This window comes from Pyrus communis, chromosome 7 (genome assembly GCF_963583255.1).
Source record: "Pyrus communis chromosome 7, drPyrComm1.1, whole genome shotgun sequence".
Classification (NCBI taxonomy): domain Eukaryota; kingdom Viridiplantae; phylum Streptophyta; class Magnoliopsida; order Rosales; family Rosaceae; genus Pyrus; species Pyrus communis.
The window spans coordinates 6,003,588-6,022,122 of NC_084809.1; the positions used below are offsets into that span (position 1 = coordinate 6,003,588).

General features: G+C 36.9%; 1 protein-coding gene across 1 annotated transcript; it reads right to left on the bottom strand.

Moving 5' to 3' along the window:
* Window positions 1-961: 961 nt before the first annotated feature.
* On the bottom strand, window positions 962-4,329 carry LOC137740977 (probable WRKY transcription factor 31). The gene is made up of 5 exons (XM_068480787.1): window positions 3,743-4,329; window positions 3,055-3,153; window positions 2,336-2,896; window positions 2,121-2,234; window positions 962-1,988 (listed from the first exon to the last, which is right to left on the bottom strand). Exons 1-5 carry the CDS (start codon window positions 4,175-4,177, stop codon window positions 1,326-1,328), a joined length of 1,872 nt encoding a protein of 623 aa, XP_068336888.1. The 5' UTR covers window positions 4,178-4,329; the 3' UTR covers window positions 962-1,325.
* Window positions 4,330-18,535: the final 14,206 nt, after the last annotated feature.

The following is an 18,535-nucleotide window of genomic DNA, read 5'->3' on the forward strand; positions in this document are numbered from 1 at the left end:
CTGGGCTATAATTCTATGCAATCCACCAGACCATTATTTGGCCAAATGTAGCCCTACTCTTAGCCTGTTTCTTGGGGCCCAGCTCCTCATATGCAATAATTGATTCAAATTCAATGATTAGATTTGAAAATGTCCACCGATAGTTTTATTAAATTAATCAATAAATTTAAACTATAAACTTAAAACTAATAAATTATTGAGAGAGCTATATTTAGCCTCTTTGGTTAGAGATGATATATAAATATGGCCTAACACTATTTATTTAATAATAATTTCTTGCAAGGCTATAATTCTAGATGGGACTATGTTTAGTTCTTTGGTTTGAGATAACCTTATATACACTATGAGATGGTATAACTAATAATCCATTTTTGCTTCTATGATTTGCAGTATATTTTCCCTGTCATCAATTGGGTGAAGCTTAAGAACAAGCTTTGCCAAATAGGTAAATGGCAAGAGTTGGTAGCACCAAACGTGACAAACAAAAACCAAAAAAGTCTCTCTCTCTTCCCCTTTCCTCACTTTCCTTGCGTGTCAAACTAAGCCCATAACTCCGAGACGGTTTTGTTGACTCCTTCCCTTGACTTCCCCTTTTAATACACATAACTCCAACAACAAAAAAAGAATAAAATCCCCTCTTATTCTTCCTTCCATACTCATTTTGCTTTATCCTTTCACTTTGTTCTTCTCCTTCCAACCTTTTTTTGTCTCTTTTACAAACGATAAGATATTTATACGAACATTTTATGCACCGATTTACAAATTTTATTATAAAGTTGGGCCGCTACAATGAACTCAAACACAACTAGATATTAAACTTTTTTAAAATATAATTTATTTCTCTATTTAAATGTAAATTGAATCTAAAGTCTTCTGACAGCTCACATCGTACTGAGACTAATTGTGATTCTTTCTAGGTTTTGATTGGTCAATCGGAAAACATAGAACATTGGCATAAATAATTATAAGACGAGAGAGTGCCAAAACATCAATCTCTCCATTTCCGTATGCATACAAACATGGAAGAACCAATTTGCATTCTTTCCTCTTTCTTTGTTTTTTTCTTCGTTTTTATGTTACTTTGTACTGACATACAATGTGAACATATTATTCCAAATGACAAAGAAAATAATATCTATCATCAATTTATCCCCTCCACCCAAAAAAAAATAAAAAATACAAGAAAAAAAAAAGCATGTATATTTTCACTTTCTTTTTCTCCCATCCCAAAACAAAAGTAATTAATCTTAATTGAAAACTAATAATAATAAAGCATGCTTTAATTCCCTGAAAAACTAGAACTGCTAAGTTTATTTTTGCAAGCGCTACTGCTGTTGCTTGGTGACATTGGCATTGTTGTTGTTTGAGTTGGTTGCTGGGTTGGCAACATTGTTGTTTGGATGAGCATTGCCAATGATAGAGGTGATGGCAGCTGCTAGGGCTGCAGTGAAGTTTGGATCAGCTGCAATGGCAGCGGTGACGGCAGTAAGATCGGCCAGTGAGCCCTGCTGCTGTCCGGGTTGCGACTGGTGACCTAATTGGACGGCCGCACGGTCTGTATCCTGTGACATTTGGAGGCCAGAGAATTTGGACTGGTTGTATAGCGCCTGACTAAAAATTTGAGGCAGCAATGAGGAAGGGCCACTGGTGAAATTCTGATTAGGGTTTGGGAATGGAATGTTGAATTGGCCTGGTGGCCTTTGGAATTGTTGTAAAGGGTTCGGTGACTGTGTTAAGTCCAATGTAACAGTAGGGAATGGCGCTGAGGCGGAGATGGTGGCCATGCTAGTGGAGTATGGGAGGATTGTCCTGCTGAGGAAGTTTGAGTCTATTAGGCTGTCGGCACTCGGCATAGCCCCTGAGAGCAACATCCGCGCCGCGGATGATGTAGTCGATGCCATTGCCATTGCTGCCGGAGGCAATGGGTGGTTGTGATTGCCTTCATATGTAGTGATTAGGATTGTCCTATCTTCTGCACATCTTTGTACCTGTTTGATCATAATAGTAACCCAAATTACTACAACGACTAAAATTGTATGTTCCTAATTAATTCACAGTTTGACAAGTTAAAATTTCCTACATCTAATAAGAGAAAGTTACCCTAAGTGAGCTTAGCTTACTTGTTTTCGAACGGGGCAACCAGCAGCCATGGTGCATCGATAATAAGCACGAGGACAAGGGTTTCCTTTTGCCATCTTTTGCCCATACTTTCGCCATTGACATCCATCAGTGATCTATATCAAAACCCAACAAATTTAGCAAATCAACAAGCATGTTGGAACAGAAATTCAATGTCACTCATAACACTATTCCAATTCAGTACAAAAGAACATACCATAGGCGCCTCGGATCGAGCTCTAACCGAGACCCGAGCCTTCCTCATTGTAGCCTCAGTTTGATCAACCTCTTTCGGAGAACTGAGCCTCGGAACTTTGTTAGGCCCCCAACTCTGTGACGGCTGATCTGGGCTCTCTTCTCTCCCAATTCGTCTCCCGAAATCCTTCTTTTCGTGATCAAAACCCATCCCTTGGTCATCACTGTGCCCTGCAGCCTTCACATTATCTCCAAGCGAGCCGGACCGTTCTCCACGACTTCGTTCATCAGACGAAGACTGTGAATGCTCATCAGCATCACCATTTTTAGCAGCCAACCCAAGATCCATGAACTGCCTCGGCACCACTAGTGATGATCCATTTCCATTCATAAGCTTCTTTTCTTCCACCGCCACTCGATGGCCTTCGGCACCACTACTGTTCTGATCAGCCTTCTGGCTTTGCATCAAATTCAGCAACTGCACCTGAAGAGCATTGTAATTGGTGGTCACCTGATTAAGCATCCCCCTCAACCGTTGATTCTCCACGTTTATCCGCTGGAGCTCAGCTTGAAGAACAGCGAGCTGAGAAAAACAGAAGAACCAAAATTCAATCACAGGTCAAAAAAAGTAAAGCTAAATTGATCAAGGTGTAAGTTTTTTTTACAATTCAATAAAATATCTCTAGTACCGTTGAAGTTTCATTAGAAGGAAAAAAATAACAGTTAGATTTTCATTTTTACCTCACTTTTAGCTCTTCTATCCTCTATGGTTGATGGAATACCATCTTCCGCCACTGAATGGTCAGAACTAGTGTTTGTAAGCAGAAGATTCAAACCAGTCTACAAAGTTACAAAAACACAAAGACAAAAATTAAAACCAGCAAAAATCCGTCTCATGAAAGAGATTATGAGTTCAAATTTTATAAATGACCAGGAGTTGAATGAAAAAAAAAATCTATAACTATAAATGAATAACACAATGAACAAAAACTCGCATGCACGGACCTAGAATTTTAAAATGGGTTGAGCTAAGGGAAGATATTGGGGGCAGTTGTACTCTTCGTTCTATGATACAAGTTTTATATATTACGAATATATATTTATTTATTTTTTGTAATTGGCATGGACCAAAACTGCGGTGGCCAAGAAACGCAGATGCGCTGTGCGATGCACTCTTCGGTAGCCCAGCTCTTCATGCTTCACGACTGAGGCGATTCATATGACAACCAAGCTTTCGAGAGGTCAAACTTTAAGGTTTAATCGGATATTTTGGACTAAGAAAAAAGCAAGGAGAAACATTTTGAGGTTATTAGGCGCTGAGGGAGGATAAAGGGCAGATGGAGGCTGTGTGAAGGAGGAAGAAGAACACTATACCTAGGGTCGGCTGGATCCGTGCCTCAAGAACAAAATGGCGAAAAGGGTCGCTTACATTTACGTTGAATTCCATGTCTGTGGGGCCATGTAAGTCCATTTTATCGGCAGGGTCGTCGGAGCCGACGGACTTTTCGAGGTGGTTCTTGCTATCGGCGAAGAAGTCCCGCTCGTCGATGACTTTGCGTTGCTCGTTGGAGGGTGGTGGTGAGTCAAGAGAGTGCTGAACATCGTCGTCGTGGGAGCGGTTGAGGTTGACTGCGAACTGGATAGTCGTGGGAGGAGGGGGCGTGGGAGATCGGCGGCGAATAGCGGTCGAGTTGTCCATGAGCATGAGTGATGAGTGGTGGTGGTGAAGTTGTTTTTTGGTGGTGGAGAGTGGTGGGAGGTGGTGGTTATATTGATCTTCCTGGAAGGAGTTGAGGACTATAGGGTGGTGGAGAGAGAAGGAATATGGATCTGAATCAATGGAGAGTCCACTTCCTTTGGCCATAAATCCTAAGAAAAATTGTGGAGAGAGAGAGTTTGTGTGTAGGTGGAAGTGAATGTGTGAGTGAAGGGGGAGAGAGTGCAATGGACTCGGCAATAAAAGGGGGGGTTGGACTTTAGAAGAAGACCTCCCCAATGGAGAGAGAGAGAGAGAGAGAGAGAGAGAGAGAGAGAGAGACTATAGCAGTACTGGAAGTGAATGTGTGGTGTGATGCGGTGAGGTGTGTTTTTTGTGAGTCCTAATATTTTTTGTGTTGCTCTTTGGATTTGGACTTGAAGAGAAATGAGGAGGAGGAGAAGGGAAGAGAAGGGAAGAGAAGGGAAAGGAAGGGTTTTAATTTTAGAGAAATGTTAAGGAGATTCTCTGAAGAGTGAGACTCTTCATAAATTCTCCGTCACTTCATGTTTTTGGTACAATGTTTTAAAATGTTGAGACTAAAATTAACGTTAAACTATGACAAAGAGTTCATGAAGAGCTCACTTTGAGCAAGTCTCCTTAACATTTCTCTTAATTTTAATTTAATTTAGTTGTGTTTGGGGAAAGTAATAAGATAGGGATGCTTCAATTGGAAGGTTTTAAGAAGAGAAAAAAAGGGATTCAAATTTAAGGCATTTACTAGCTACTTGGATATCGCTTTAAATATCACATGAGTGATGACTAAATACACTTTATATATGGTCACATGAGTAAAGGCTTGTTCATTATTATCAATATCTGACTTTTGGGATTAATCATCATACAAAAAAAAAAAAAAAAAAAAAAAAAAAAAAAAAAAAGAGATATGGAAAGTTTTTGTTTTTTACCCCGATACTTCTTACACTTATCTAGCACATTAAAAAAATAAAATTATGCCATTAAAATGAGTTAGTCACAACTAAGCATCTTACTCAGGGCAAATATATATCGTTCTTATGTCAATATGACGAAGACTATCTACAACTGATTGAAGACAAAATTACCACCATACCAAACACTAGTTGGTTAGAAAGTTTTGATTGATTATGGAAAATGAAGTCATTATTAGTAATAACAAAAGTGTACATACTTTAGGGTTTTTATTTTATTTTTATTTTATTTTTTATTTTTGAGGTTATCCATGCTATAGTTATATAATAGTTGAAATCACATTTTCGGTCATAAATCATATATCACTCTTATGTCCATGCGACGAAAACTTTCTGCAACTGATTGAAGATAAGTACCACCATACCAAAAACTATAGTTGATTGGAAAGTTTTGATTTCAAACTTTCGTGAAATGTCATGCTTTAGGTAGAACAATTTTTTAAAACAAATTTGCAAATCATGTGATGTGTCACTAATAAAAAATAAATATGTTAATCAACATTTAAGTAATAATTCGATTATCAACAATCACGTTATATGATTTACAAAATTTAATCTAATAGTTGATCACCCGAGCTTACTCAAAGAGAAATCATGTCCACCTGAACCCTTTGTCTTCAATGGAGTATATATATTCAGGAATGGAAAAATGTCGGCTGAAAAATAAAAATGATTAAGATGTGCCAATCGTCGTCTTACCTAAAGCTTTTCTTAATCTCGATGATAATATTACCTATTCACGTCATAGCCTGGTAGTCCCGGTAGCTATTCACAGACTGACGGTGTGGGGAGGGAGGCAGTTGGACCCCACATGCATGACGGTCCTGCGCTGGGACAGCCGTCCGATTTGGCTCTGAAGTCAAAAAATGGAGGAGAGAGATTGACGCGTTCCAAAACTCCACGGGCTCCCGACTGGCCCGGCGTCTCTCGCTCGTGGAAAGCGTAGTCTGAGTCAACGGTTCTGATATGAGATTGGTCCGGAACCAAGTGTGGGATATCGAATTCAATGGAACGGATTCATTATTCTCGCAGCGTTTCTGCTTAATAATATAATATAAAAGATAATACATTACGGTAATTGACCGAAAATCATACAATCTAGAATTCGTTTTATATAAGTTGCACTATAGACTCGTTGCTAGACCAACGGAGTCTTGACACCGAACCATAGCTTCATTCGGGGCCGAAGTTGACGGGTTGACTCCGTCCGCTCAAATGGACCTAATCCTTTGGTTTTATTTCGTAAATACTTGATCCAAGAATAAAATGTTAAAAATGAAAAGAGGAGTAATAATTGAGAAATTGGAAATAATGGTCCAGGGCTGTTGAGTCTTCGGCTTTGTTTTGTTCTTTGATTGTTTTTGGTTATTGAAAAAGACAATGTGATAATGGTTTTAAGTGGTAAAAATCAAGGACATGGTTTTAGAAAATCAAATGAGTGAAGATTATTGCATAAGATCTTTTGCATGTCGAATACGCAAGTCTGTATTTGACTTGTATTTATGTGTGATAAAGAACTAAATTCTAGAAAATTAGACTAGAAAAGAAGGCTTTCTAACAAAGAAAAATTAAAAGGAAAAAGAAAACTAATTATCAAAGGTTTCAATTTTTTTACATTACGTTTTTTAAATCGTATCAATGTATAATTTTTCATCTATATGATTCTAGTTTTCTTTGTAAATTGATGAATGGCATATGGGATACTCGTTACTAGGTTGTACATGTAGAAGATACACTTCCACCATTGAAATCAACTTACACCATTAAAATCAAATTGCGTGATTGGTTGTTGTTTGGAATACAAAGCATATATTGATTTGGGAGAAACCGTAGCTCCATGATGACCGGTTTTGATTCATAAATTTAGCCTTTCAAGTCATTAGATTACCGAGGGACCAAACAATCAACTAAGAATGATGCAATATGTGACAATTAAAATATCTAACCCGTTTTCAAAATCACTCTAAATCTAAAGGATTTAAATGCAATTGATCAAAAAAAAAAAAAATTAGGGACGATAATTACAAGAAAGGGAAGTCCAAACTTTGGGATAAGAGCTAAAGAACCATTGGAAACCAAGTTAAAGACAATGGCCTTGCATTTGGAAGAAGAGGCAGATCTGATGAGAGAAGGGAGAGAATTAGGGAGGGTAAATGCAGCTTGTAACTCAGTTAGGTAAGAACTTAAAGAGTATTATTTCTTGCATTCAAAATTTTAAATTCGAATCTTTCTTCTTGTAATATTGCTTATATGTACGTGTGTGTGTGTGTGTGTGTGTGTGTGTGTGTGTGTGTGTGTGTGTGTGTGTTGGAGGGTAGCAAGGGTTTGAGATCATCATGATTCTTAAGTGGCACTGCCCATGGTTAAAGATATGTTAGTAGGTAGAAATTTTTTTTATTTTTATTTTCATTGATTATAATAATTAGAAAAAAAGTGTGACATTACTATTTAGCCAACTAGTCATTATTTTCTCTAGCTGGTTTGTTGATGCACTGCCACAATATCATTTTCCGTGCATTTCAAATTACCCCATTTGAACAAACAAAATCTAGTTTACCATTTTTGAAATTTTCATGATTAAGAGGTATTTTCTTTAGTTTGTCGATATATTACCATGCACAATACCATTTTCCAAGAATTTCAAATTACCCCATTTGAACAAACAAAATCTAGTTTGACATCTTTTGATATTTTCATGATTAAGAGGTAATTAACACTAATGCATGATTAATTCTTTCTTATATTTTACCATACAACACATTAAACATGGTGCAACAACGTTCTATTATGTGTTTCAATGAACTTAAAAAGGTAACATCATACATGTTTAATTACTAAATCAAATTGATAATGTCCGCCTACGTCTCTCCACTCTCCTGCATGATGCATGTTACAATTGCCTTTCCAAATTTCCAGTTCTAGTCAATGGAAGGGGCCGCATTATTTGAAAGGGCATGTGAAGTCGTCAAAAAAGAGCAAAATGAGTCTTCCATCTTTTCCTCTACCAGCTGCAATTTGCATGTCCCATCCTATATGTACACTCTTCATTAATTCAACTCGAAGTTATCACTACTTGTTACTAGTTGGACGTGACTCATGTGACTTTGTAATAATTTCCCTCTAACTAAATGTTTATATATATAGTCTTGAGAGAGACTCTCTTGAAACTAATATATTGTCTCAGTGGCACCGATAATATATATAGACAGTTATAATGTATTCAAATAATCCACACTATCCTTTCGTTAGATAGTAATTAACATGCGGTGTTACCGGCTACATAAGAGAATTTCTCCCGTACAAGACCAAATTAGAAAAACCATGCTCTTCTTTGAAATTGAAGTTCCACTTTAGCAATTTACATGTGAATTTATATTTAGTTTGAAAACAGGGTCCAATGAAAAAAGGTAGCGGCAGCTGTCCGAAGAGAACTAATGAAGATTTTGTAGATCATAGATCTGGTTCAAAAAGTATGATAAAAACTTGTATTTTGTGCAAATATTACAGGACTAAAACGTGATTCAATTGATCGAGTTCTTTCTAGTCACTCTAAAGTAGAAGTAGTACAATGTTGTCCCTGCTTGTGTTATGTTTTAGTATTTGCAAAGTCAGCAGAGAAGCAGCTCACGATCGGTCACGCTACTGAATGTTGTTTCCAAATGAGCTTAATTAGGATTCGTTTTTTTATTGCTTTAAGAATTTTCCAAATGAGCTTAATTAGGATTCGTTTTTTTATTGCTTTAAGAATGGCCGTTATGAAGCTTTTAGAGAACCAAAAGTGTTTGTAGCAACATTAGACCAAAAAATTTAGAAGTGCGTCTGGATTGTATAAGTGCATTATACATGTGCTTCTCTAGAAAGTCACTTCTATTCTAGAATGCACTTCTAATTTTTTGTTTATTTTTTGTTTAATTGTGCTTCTAATTACAAAACTGCATTGCTTATAAACAAATGAGCTTTTTCTCATAAGCATTCCAATCTTTTTTGAAAGGGTAATGCTACTCACTTAGGCGTCAAATCGAATGAACTGAAGAATATCAATGATAAAAAAATTAGAAAATGTATGTGGAAAGTAAAAGTGGATGTGTGAATAGCACCATCCTTTAGAAATTCTATAATGGCAAGTATGAAAAGAGTTGAGCCCATTCGTTTTCTTTTCTTTTCTTCTGTATTCAATATATGTTGACTACTGCTACAATTCTAGCTGGCAATAGAAGAAAACGTGCATGCCAATGCGTGGAGACATACATAAAATTGTAACCATGGAATTGAAAAACAAAGCCGAAGTGTGGACTGTGGATTGCAACGTTGCCCTACTATAGGCTGCTGCGATTCTCAAAAGTACTTCATGCAACTGCTTTTTTAATGTTCTGTGTGCATTTTTCTTTCTGTGTTCAAAATCCAAAAGCCAATCAGAAGCGCTTTTAATTACTTGGTTTGTTGCCTCCTGTAGGTCACCTTCTGTTTAAGGCTACTTTTTCTGTTTCATATGGTCGGTTACTATAGGACATAATTTGAAATCCCATGTATGCATATTTAGTGCTGGATTATATATATATATATATATATAATATGTATGTATGTATATTCTTACAGTCAGTCTTTCTAAACTGTTTCAACTATTGCTGATGTCACAGCATATCTCCTACAACCACTACTCCACAATACCATTAAATTAAACAGGACAAACCCTTAACATAATTTGATTACTTCAACTTTAAACTTTATAGTCCATTAACAAGCAACTGATCAGTCTGGATTAATTAACAGGTCGAGTTAATAAGGTAAGGCAAAGTACTATTAAATTAAGAAATGACGATCGAATCGCATAAACCAAACCTACTTCATCTGAATATAATTGAAGTAATGACATATGAGAGAGGCCTTAATTCAGCGACAGCGGCTCGTAGGATTTAGGAAGAGATTGGATTAGTTAAAATTCTCGGTAGTTTAAATCCCAACTACATAATTAACCATGTCTACCAATGAAATAAAAGCTGCATGCTGATGAGATATCGTATGACTATAATTTCTTTTATTTTTTATATTACGAGGATCAGTATTATATTATTTGATGAATAATCAAGTCAATTGTACAATAAAAGAAAACAACATGAATGAAAGAATTAGGTGAAACAAACTACAGATAAAGGACTTGATCGTCGAACTACTATTCTAGTCTTATCCTCTTCCCATGTGAAGCGGAAAGAACGACTCAAGATCCTGGGGTTAGGTCTTCAATTACTAAGTTCTTTCTTAATGCTAGGTTCGGATCCACCGTTGTGCGGTGCATTTCTACTTGAGTTTAAGAAACAATCAAAGCAGAAACAGATTATGGTGAGGAAACAAAAACTGCAATAAACAATAATTTGATGAACGTTCCTTCTATGATATCTTCATATTTGACTACCGACAGAGGATTTGTTCAACATTAGCAGACCATATATATAAAACATAAAAAAAAAATTAGCAACATTATATTACAAATTAGGTCATAAACTATTGGGTTAGCTGGGCGGGCTGCTGGAGAGAAGACTTAGACTGATAATGAGTTATGCCTGCAACTACCACCTTTACAAAGAATAAACAACCCTTATAAAATTGCAGCGTGGGATATGCCAAAATCAAATATCATATATATTAAATATATTAAATAAATTAAACAATATAAAATTATTTCATTTTCTTAGAGAATATATTTAATTTGATATTGTAAAAGAGGTACCAACGTGTATGCTTTTATGCCCGCCAAGTTATTAAGCATCAATAGCTTTCATTTTCCAAAACTTCGAAAGTTAATTAAATTATCTGCACAATGCCTTAAATTGACACAATACTTATTCTTCTTTTAATTTCTTTCTTATAATTTAATTAAGGGACACTTTGGATGCGGGTCCTATCTATAATTTAATGGGACACTTTGATTGAAACCTTATCTGTTTTTAGTTTTTGATCGAAAGTCCCTGACATTAATGTAATAGTGTAAGTTACTATATTTTTTAAATTAAAAATTAAAAATTGAAAGTTGTATTTGTTTATATTAATGAGATTTTAAATATAACCCCTAATTTGTGGGATTAAAAATAATAAAATATAAATTATACTCTCTATTATATTTTGTGTGTGTGTGTGTGTAAATATGTGTACGTTCATCAAAATTAACAAAAAACAATTATTGTACCAAAATATGGGTACATTCTTCAAAACACAAAAAAAAAAAAAAAAGATATTAGGCTTAATAACATTAGTATATTTAACTTGATATAGATGCATTCTCAAATCAACGAAAAAAAAAATGTACCCATATAAGTTTAAAAATGGATTTAAAAAATTGAATGGATTTTATATTAAAAATTTTGGGTACATTTTACATAAAACAAATTCGTATATTGAAGAATAAGTACATTTAAGATTAAAAAATTGAGAATCTTTTTATAAAAAACTAATGGGTACAAACTTATTCTAATTTATTTTATTTTATTTTGGAAATGTTTGAATTGAAAATTAATTAGGAGTATAATAGAGGTGTGATTATTAAAATCTTAAATCCATTACTAATTTTTATTTTAAAAAATATGTAATAAACATGTAAATTCATTATCACATTAATGATAGGGACTTCAATCAAAATTTGAAAACTAATAAGGTCTCAGTCAATGAACATTACCGGATACTAATTTTTTATTTAATTAATTAATTAATATATATATATATATATATATATATATATATATGAACAGAAAGTCAGTTCGCAAAGCATACTTTTCTTTGTATGTATTAATGTATATCATGTATGGATCTCCGCTGATCTCTGAGTCTCTGAGAGTGCATTTCTTTCTTATTAGTATAAGATCGTCAATAGTTTTATATGTAGCCCATCATTTAGTGTCAACCTAACAGCAAACTTGTCCCCCCCCCCAACCATTTTTTTTCATCAATCTTGCCCTTTAAATTGATTAGAACTGAACAGACAAGCAACCAACCCTATTATGAATGACCTAGTTTTGGAAGAAATCGTTTGGGATTTAAGAAGCGATACAGTCCCTTGTATTTGCATCTCATCACGCAATGAGAAATTTCACAAGTTTTAGATTTGATTAAGGTGTTAAATTTTGATCCGTCGTTGACAAAGCATGTTTACACAAAAATTATATTTTTAGGTTTAATTTTGATGTTGAAAGGCGAAGAAATTGTGGTTATATATATGACTAGCTAGGCATAAATCCAACTAATTTTGTTAATAATTTTGCGAAAACCAGAACACACGATTCTTACCTAGTAAAATAAAATTAAATAAATGCTCTCGACACAGCATAAAAAAGTGTTAATTTTCTCAATAATTTCCCGGCCTAGACAACTGGCCGGCTGGTCATCATCACAAGTTCACATTCACGACTTGTTAACACGCTAGATCCGCGAAGGAAAATACTCAACTTATATATAACCAGTCATTACTCTTTACATATAAATTATAATTTAACAAGTGTGTAGAATACAACTTATCTATTTGTGATTTTTTAGTTGGTCACTTTTTCATGTGTCGAATTATAATTTGAAGATTGAATTTTTCAGTTAGTCACTTTTCTACACGAAACAAATGTCCAAGTATGCTTGACATTAAACACCTGAAAACTAATTGAAGTAAGTATTTCATAGTAGGTTAAAAGTGCCAAAAGCTAGGGTTGGAACTTGGAATGCCTAAATCAGGGTTTAGGGTTTAGCAATGCCAAAACGGTTATCTAAAAAAACAAAAAAAAAGAAACAGATAAGACCTAAAGAAGGTCTAGGTTCTTAGGAATCAAGTTGGTTCAAGTAGCTTTTTTTTTTTATCCAGATCCAAACATTAAAAAGGTTCCTTTTTTTTTTTTCTCAGTATTATATGGTGCTTATGGGACATAGGAAAGTATTTGTGAATACATTCATATGCAAGTGGTGACACGTGAAACATGTGAAGACCATCACCATCTCTCATTCTCTTCAAATGATTATAACGGGAATAATTTCACATATCTTTTTAGCTTCTCACACATTTATATTTAATTATAATTATTAGATTGAATACATCAAACGAAATTAACGATTAAAATTAAATAGTGTATAAAAGCTAAAAATGAAATGTGAAAATCACTTCCTTTTAGTCATGTTAAATCCATTCGTGACAAAAGGATGGATGATGTGGTCCATTCCATTCCATTTGTTTAAGAAATGATTGTTGGTGTGCAGTGGGTCCAAGGCATTAGTTAAAGGGTCTGCTTCTCCTATAATTCGAACATTCAACATTTTGCTCAACTTGCTCAAACCTCACTCATGCTTTTTTTCTAACCTTTGCCCTACTTTTCGTTTAATTTTTGCAACTTCTCACGCATTACCCCGTCACATGCATGTTGTGCCACACAACACAAATAATTCATAATTTACCTTCGGTTGGATATGAGAAATTTTAAGAGCACCAAAATTATGGAAATTAAAATCATGAAATTCGATTTTCTGAAATTTGTATAGTTTCTTGTTTAGATAATCTTAAAAGTGTATAGATATTTTGCACCATGTTTAATGTGGACATATATAGTCATCAATCTACACGAGTTGTTGACACGTGCTAGTGATGGTGGGATCGGAACGGTGGTGAAGGTGGAGGGATAGTGGTGGCATCGATGGGGTCGAAGTGGTGGTGGCGGCATCGATGGTGTTGGAGAGGTGGCGGCGGCAATGTGTGCAATGGTCATGACAATGTGGCGATAGCAGAGGTGGTGATGTGTTGGTGTCAGCGGTTATGCATAAAGTAAAGAATATTGTCTTTGATGACTTATATTTTGCTTACCAATGCTGCAATGGCAGCATGGTTTATATACAGTTTGCATATACACGCATGCAATAAACAACAATAAAGGTACGTGGCAGAAACTAAACAACAATAAAGGCGTCAGAAGCCATGTGATTGTCTGGCTGGGAGTATTCCTTCTGTTGTCCAGGTTGTACAGCAGCTAGTGGGATTATTAGTGGACAGCATGGGAACAGCAGCTAGTGGGATTATTAGTGGACAGCATGGGATTATTAGTGGACAACATTAGCTTCATCATCCCCCCGCAAGCTCATGAGCGGACGACGAACGAGCTTGGACTTTAAGAAATGAAAACAATCAGCAGATAAGCCCTTGGTGAATATGTGTGCAATCTGAAAGGTAGTAGACACATGATAGACATTTAATGACTTTGCCACTACAAGCTCACGCACAAAATGATAATCCACAGCAACATGTTTTGTTCGAGCATGGAACACGGGATTAGATGCCAATGCAATGGAGCTTGTGTTATCACACCAAATTAAAGGAGTCGAAATACGGATGCAAAGCTCCTGCAGCAGTTGTTGGATCCAAACAAGTTCAGTTGCCGTGATGGCCAATTGCCGATATTCGGATTCGGTACTTGAACGAGCAACTGTGCGTTGCTTTTTGGAGCTCCAAGATATTAAATTTGGACCAAAATATATGCAAAAACCACCAGTGGAGCGTCTAGTGTCTGGATCCCCGGCATAGTCCGAGTCTGAAAATCCGACCAAATCAGTACCACCGCGACTAAACTGAAGCCCGTCCTCAGGTGTGCCTTTTAAGTAACGAAGGATGCGTTTTACTGCAATCCAATGAACTGAGGTGGGCTGGTGCATATGCTGACATACCTGATTTACTGCATACGTGATGTCAGGTCTGGTGATGGTTAAGTATTGCAGAGCGCCGACCACACTGCCGTAGCTGGTAGGATTAGACAAGGGAACACCATCAAGAGAATGAAGTGGGGAGCTAGATTGAGCTGGAGTAGCACAAGGCTTGGCGTCCAACATATCTACACGCTGCAACAAATCGAGAACATATTTTGTCTGCTTTAGATGTAACCCATCAGCTCCACGAGTTGCTTCAAGACCCAAGAAAAAATGGAGGGGTCCCAAATCTTTCATAGAAAAACTCTGACCAAGTGCATGGATAAGGGAGTCAACATGAGAGCATTGATTGCCTGTGATAAGGATGTCGTCAACATAGATTAGAAGAATCAAATATACTCCATGATTATTAAAAATGAAGAGAGAATGATCTGCTTGTGATGCCACAAAACCCAAATCAAGAAGATATTCAGAAAAGCGATGAAACCATGCTCTTGGGGCTTGTTTCAAGCCATATAAGGACTTGCGTAAACGACGAACATGATGAGGAGACTCGGGGTCTTCAAAACCACATGGTTGTTTCATGAAAACTTCTTCAGAGAGATTCCCGTGCAAAAACACATTTTGGACATCAAGTTGGCGTATAGGCCAATTATAAGAAACTGCAAGGGCAAGAACCAGACGCATGGTGACATGCTTAACCACCGGACTAAACGTCTCCGTGTAATCAACACCCATCGTTTGATGAAATCCATTGGCAACAAGACGAGCTTTATATCGCTCCACTGTACCGTCAGATTTCCGCTTTGTGCGATAGACCCACTTGCAAGGAAGAACATGAGTAGCAGTTGAAAAAGGTACCAACTCCCATGTACCAGCAGCTTTCAAGGCCTTAAACTCCAATGTCATTGCATCACGCCAATGAGATAATTGATTTGCCTCGCGAAACGAGGTTGGTTCAGAATCAGGAGCTTGTAATGATGTCAATAAAGCATATTTGGGGTTTGGTTTTCGAATGCCAGATTTAGACCGAGTGAGCATGGAATGGGGAGCAGAAGCGGATGAAGGTGGATGAGCCTCATTAATGGAAATCAAACTGTCAGAGCTATCAGGAGCATGTTGAGAATGAGGTGGCGAGGGAAGTGAAGGTGTAGACAATGGTGAACTTGAGGAAGGTTGCAAGGGGAAGAGAGGTGCTGCACTAGAAGAGGATGTTAAAGTATGAGGAATAGAAATATGAGATGATGAAGGTACCTGAGGGAGAGGCGGTAAGGGAGAATGAGTGATAACCACGGGAGAGTAAGCTTCTGACGGCAAGACTGAGGAGAATTGTGTAGGGTTGTCGAATGGAAAAGTTTCCTCATCAAAAACCACATGACGTGACAAATAAACTCGTCCATTTGACATATCATAACAACGATAGCCCTGATGATGAAGTGAGTAACCAATGAAAACACATTTTTTTGAACGAAATTCCAATTTATTTTTATTATAAGGGCGTAAATAGGGAAAGCAAGCACAACCGAAAACACGAAGACATAAATAAGAGGGCTTGCGACTATACAATTTTTCATAAGGCGAAATATAATTCAATTGGCGTGCTGGAAGACGGTTAATTAAATAAACTGAGGTGTTGAAAGCATCCACCCAAAAAGAAGAAGGCATTTTAGCAGTGGCAAGTAAAGTAAGACCCATGTCAACAATATGGCGTTGTTTCCGTTCAGCAGCACCATTTTGTTCAGGAGTATGAGGGCATGTTAACCGGTGCTCAATACCATTATTAATTAAAAATTGTTGAAAATCCTTACTCATAAATTCACCCCCGCTATCAGTTTGGAAAGATTTTATCTTATAAACAGTATGGATAGATAGAAGATTTTCAACAAGCAATTTAAATTTTTGAAAATAAGAAAAAGCTTCATGTTTAAATCTCATAGGAAATATCCAAGTATAACGAGAGTAATCATCAAGAAAGATTATAAAATACTTGGAACCCTTAACAGAGACAATTGGTGAAGTCCAAACATCACAATGAATCAATTGAAGAGGACAAACTGAAACTGATGGAGACAAAGCAAATGGTAATTTAGTGCTTTTGCCCAATGGGCAAGTAGGGCAAAAACTAGGGAACTTAGAATCCTTAATAGGAATAGAGGACATAATTTTTTTAAAAATTGCAGGAGATGGATGACTGAAACGCTGATGCCACATAAATGAAGAGGTTCGTTGTCCAAATAATGCCACGTTCTTGAAAGGAAACTTCGACAAACCCACGCGAAACGGATACAATCCATTCTCACTCTTGCCGTGGAAAAACGTCTTCTCCGTGGATAGATCCTTCACAAAGAAATCAGTAGGAGTGAAAATGAAGTAGCAATGATTATCACAACAAAAGCGATGAACGCTCAGTAGATTAGCAGAAGCAGAAGGACAATGCAACACAGAATTTAAAGGAAATTGAGACACGAAACCGGAACCAATATGCTTTATAGACAAACCTGCACCATTACCAACCGCGACTTGGTCTTGGCCAATATATTCTGTGGAGAGGCTCAAATTAGCTAAATCATTGGTGATGTGTGACGATGCGCCACTGTCGGTATACCATATAGGGGACCGTGCATTAACCACAGGAGAGGCAGCCATCATAGCATGAGATTGTGGATAGCGGCCTTCGGAAAAAGGAGACTTGAAACAATTTGCGGTAGAATGACGATGATCACCACAATAGTTACAAATATTAGAGGAAGAGGGAGCATCCACAGCATGGTTGGGAAGATAGGAAGAGCGAAGAAGACCAGCATTTGGTGTAGGAAGAAGTCCTCGATTCTGAAACGAGCCACGACCGGATCCACCATGAAACAAACCACTGTTTGAACCACCACGACGGCCAACAAAAGGATTACCAGCACCGCGACCTTGAAAAAAGCCACGACCTTGAAAACCACCACGACGGAATGAGGATGTACAACCATTTCCTCGGTGAAGTATGGTTCCACGACCAGGATTGGGAGTGGAGCCAGAAGAGGCAAAGAGAGCTGTAGTGGTGTGATCAGGACTGAAAGTATGGCTATAGTCGTCCATACGGCTTTCAGCGCTCAAGAGCAAAGCAACCATATCGTCAAGACTCATAGGATTTTCTCTTGCTTAAACCGAAGTAACTATACTTTCGAAAGCAGGACCAACACCATTCAAAATCAGCTCCATAAGATCATCGTCATCAACAGGTTTTCCCGCAAGAGCCAATTGATCAGCAAAGTTAGTTAATTTATCAACATAGTCTGTGATGGACATGTTACCTCTTTTAGTGGACTGCATCTGGTGCTTAAGTTGAAGAACACGGGTGCGAGATTGAGAAGCAAAACGTGTTTTCAGAGTATCCCAAGCAGCTCGGGATGTGTCACAGGTTGCGACGATGGAAAGCACATTGGGTGTCAAAGTTGAGTTAATCCAACTCAACAATTGTTGGTCATGTCGCTGCCAAGTTACGTACTCGAAATTGAGAGTAGTAGTATTCTCAAGAAACTTGGTTGGACATGTTTTTGTACCATCAACATAGGCAACAAGATCATTACTTTTAAGTAAGGGATTAAACTGGGCAAGCCACAACATGTAATTGGTTCGATCAAGTTTGATGGAAACCAAATAGGAAATATTAGGACGGGAGCTGGTAAGAAGAGAAGAAGAAGCAGCCATGGAAGCGGAAGAAAATTTGAGAAGAAGAGAAGGCAGAAAAAAAAAAAAAAAAAAAAGAAAAAAAAAATACAGTCGCGAGCTTGCTGGGTTAGAGGAAGGAGGAAACAGATGCAGGAGGTTTTGTCGTTAGACAAATGGCTCTGGATACCATAAAGAATATTGTCTT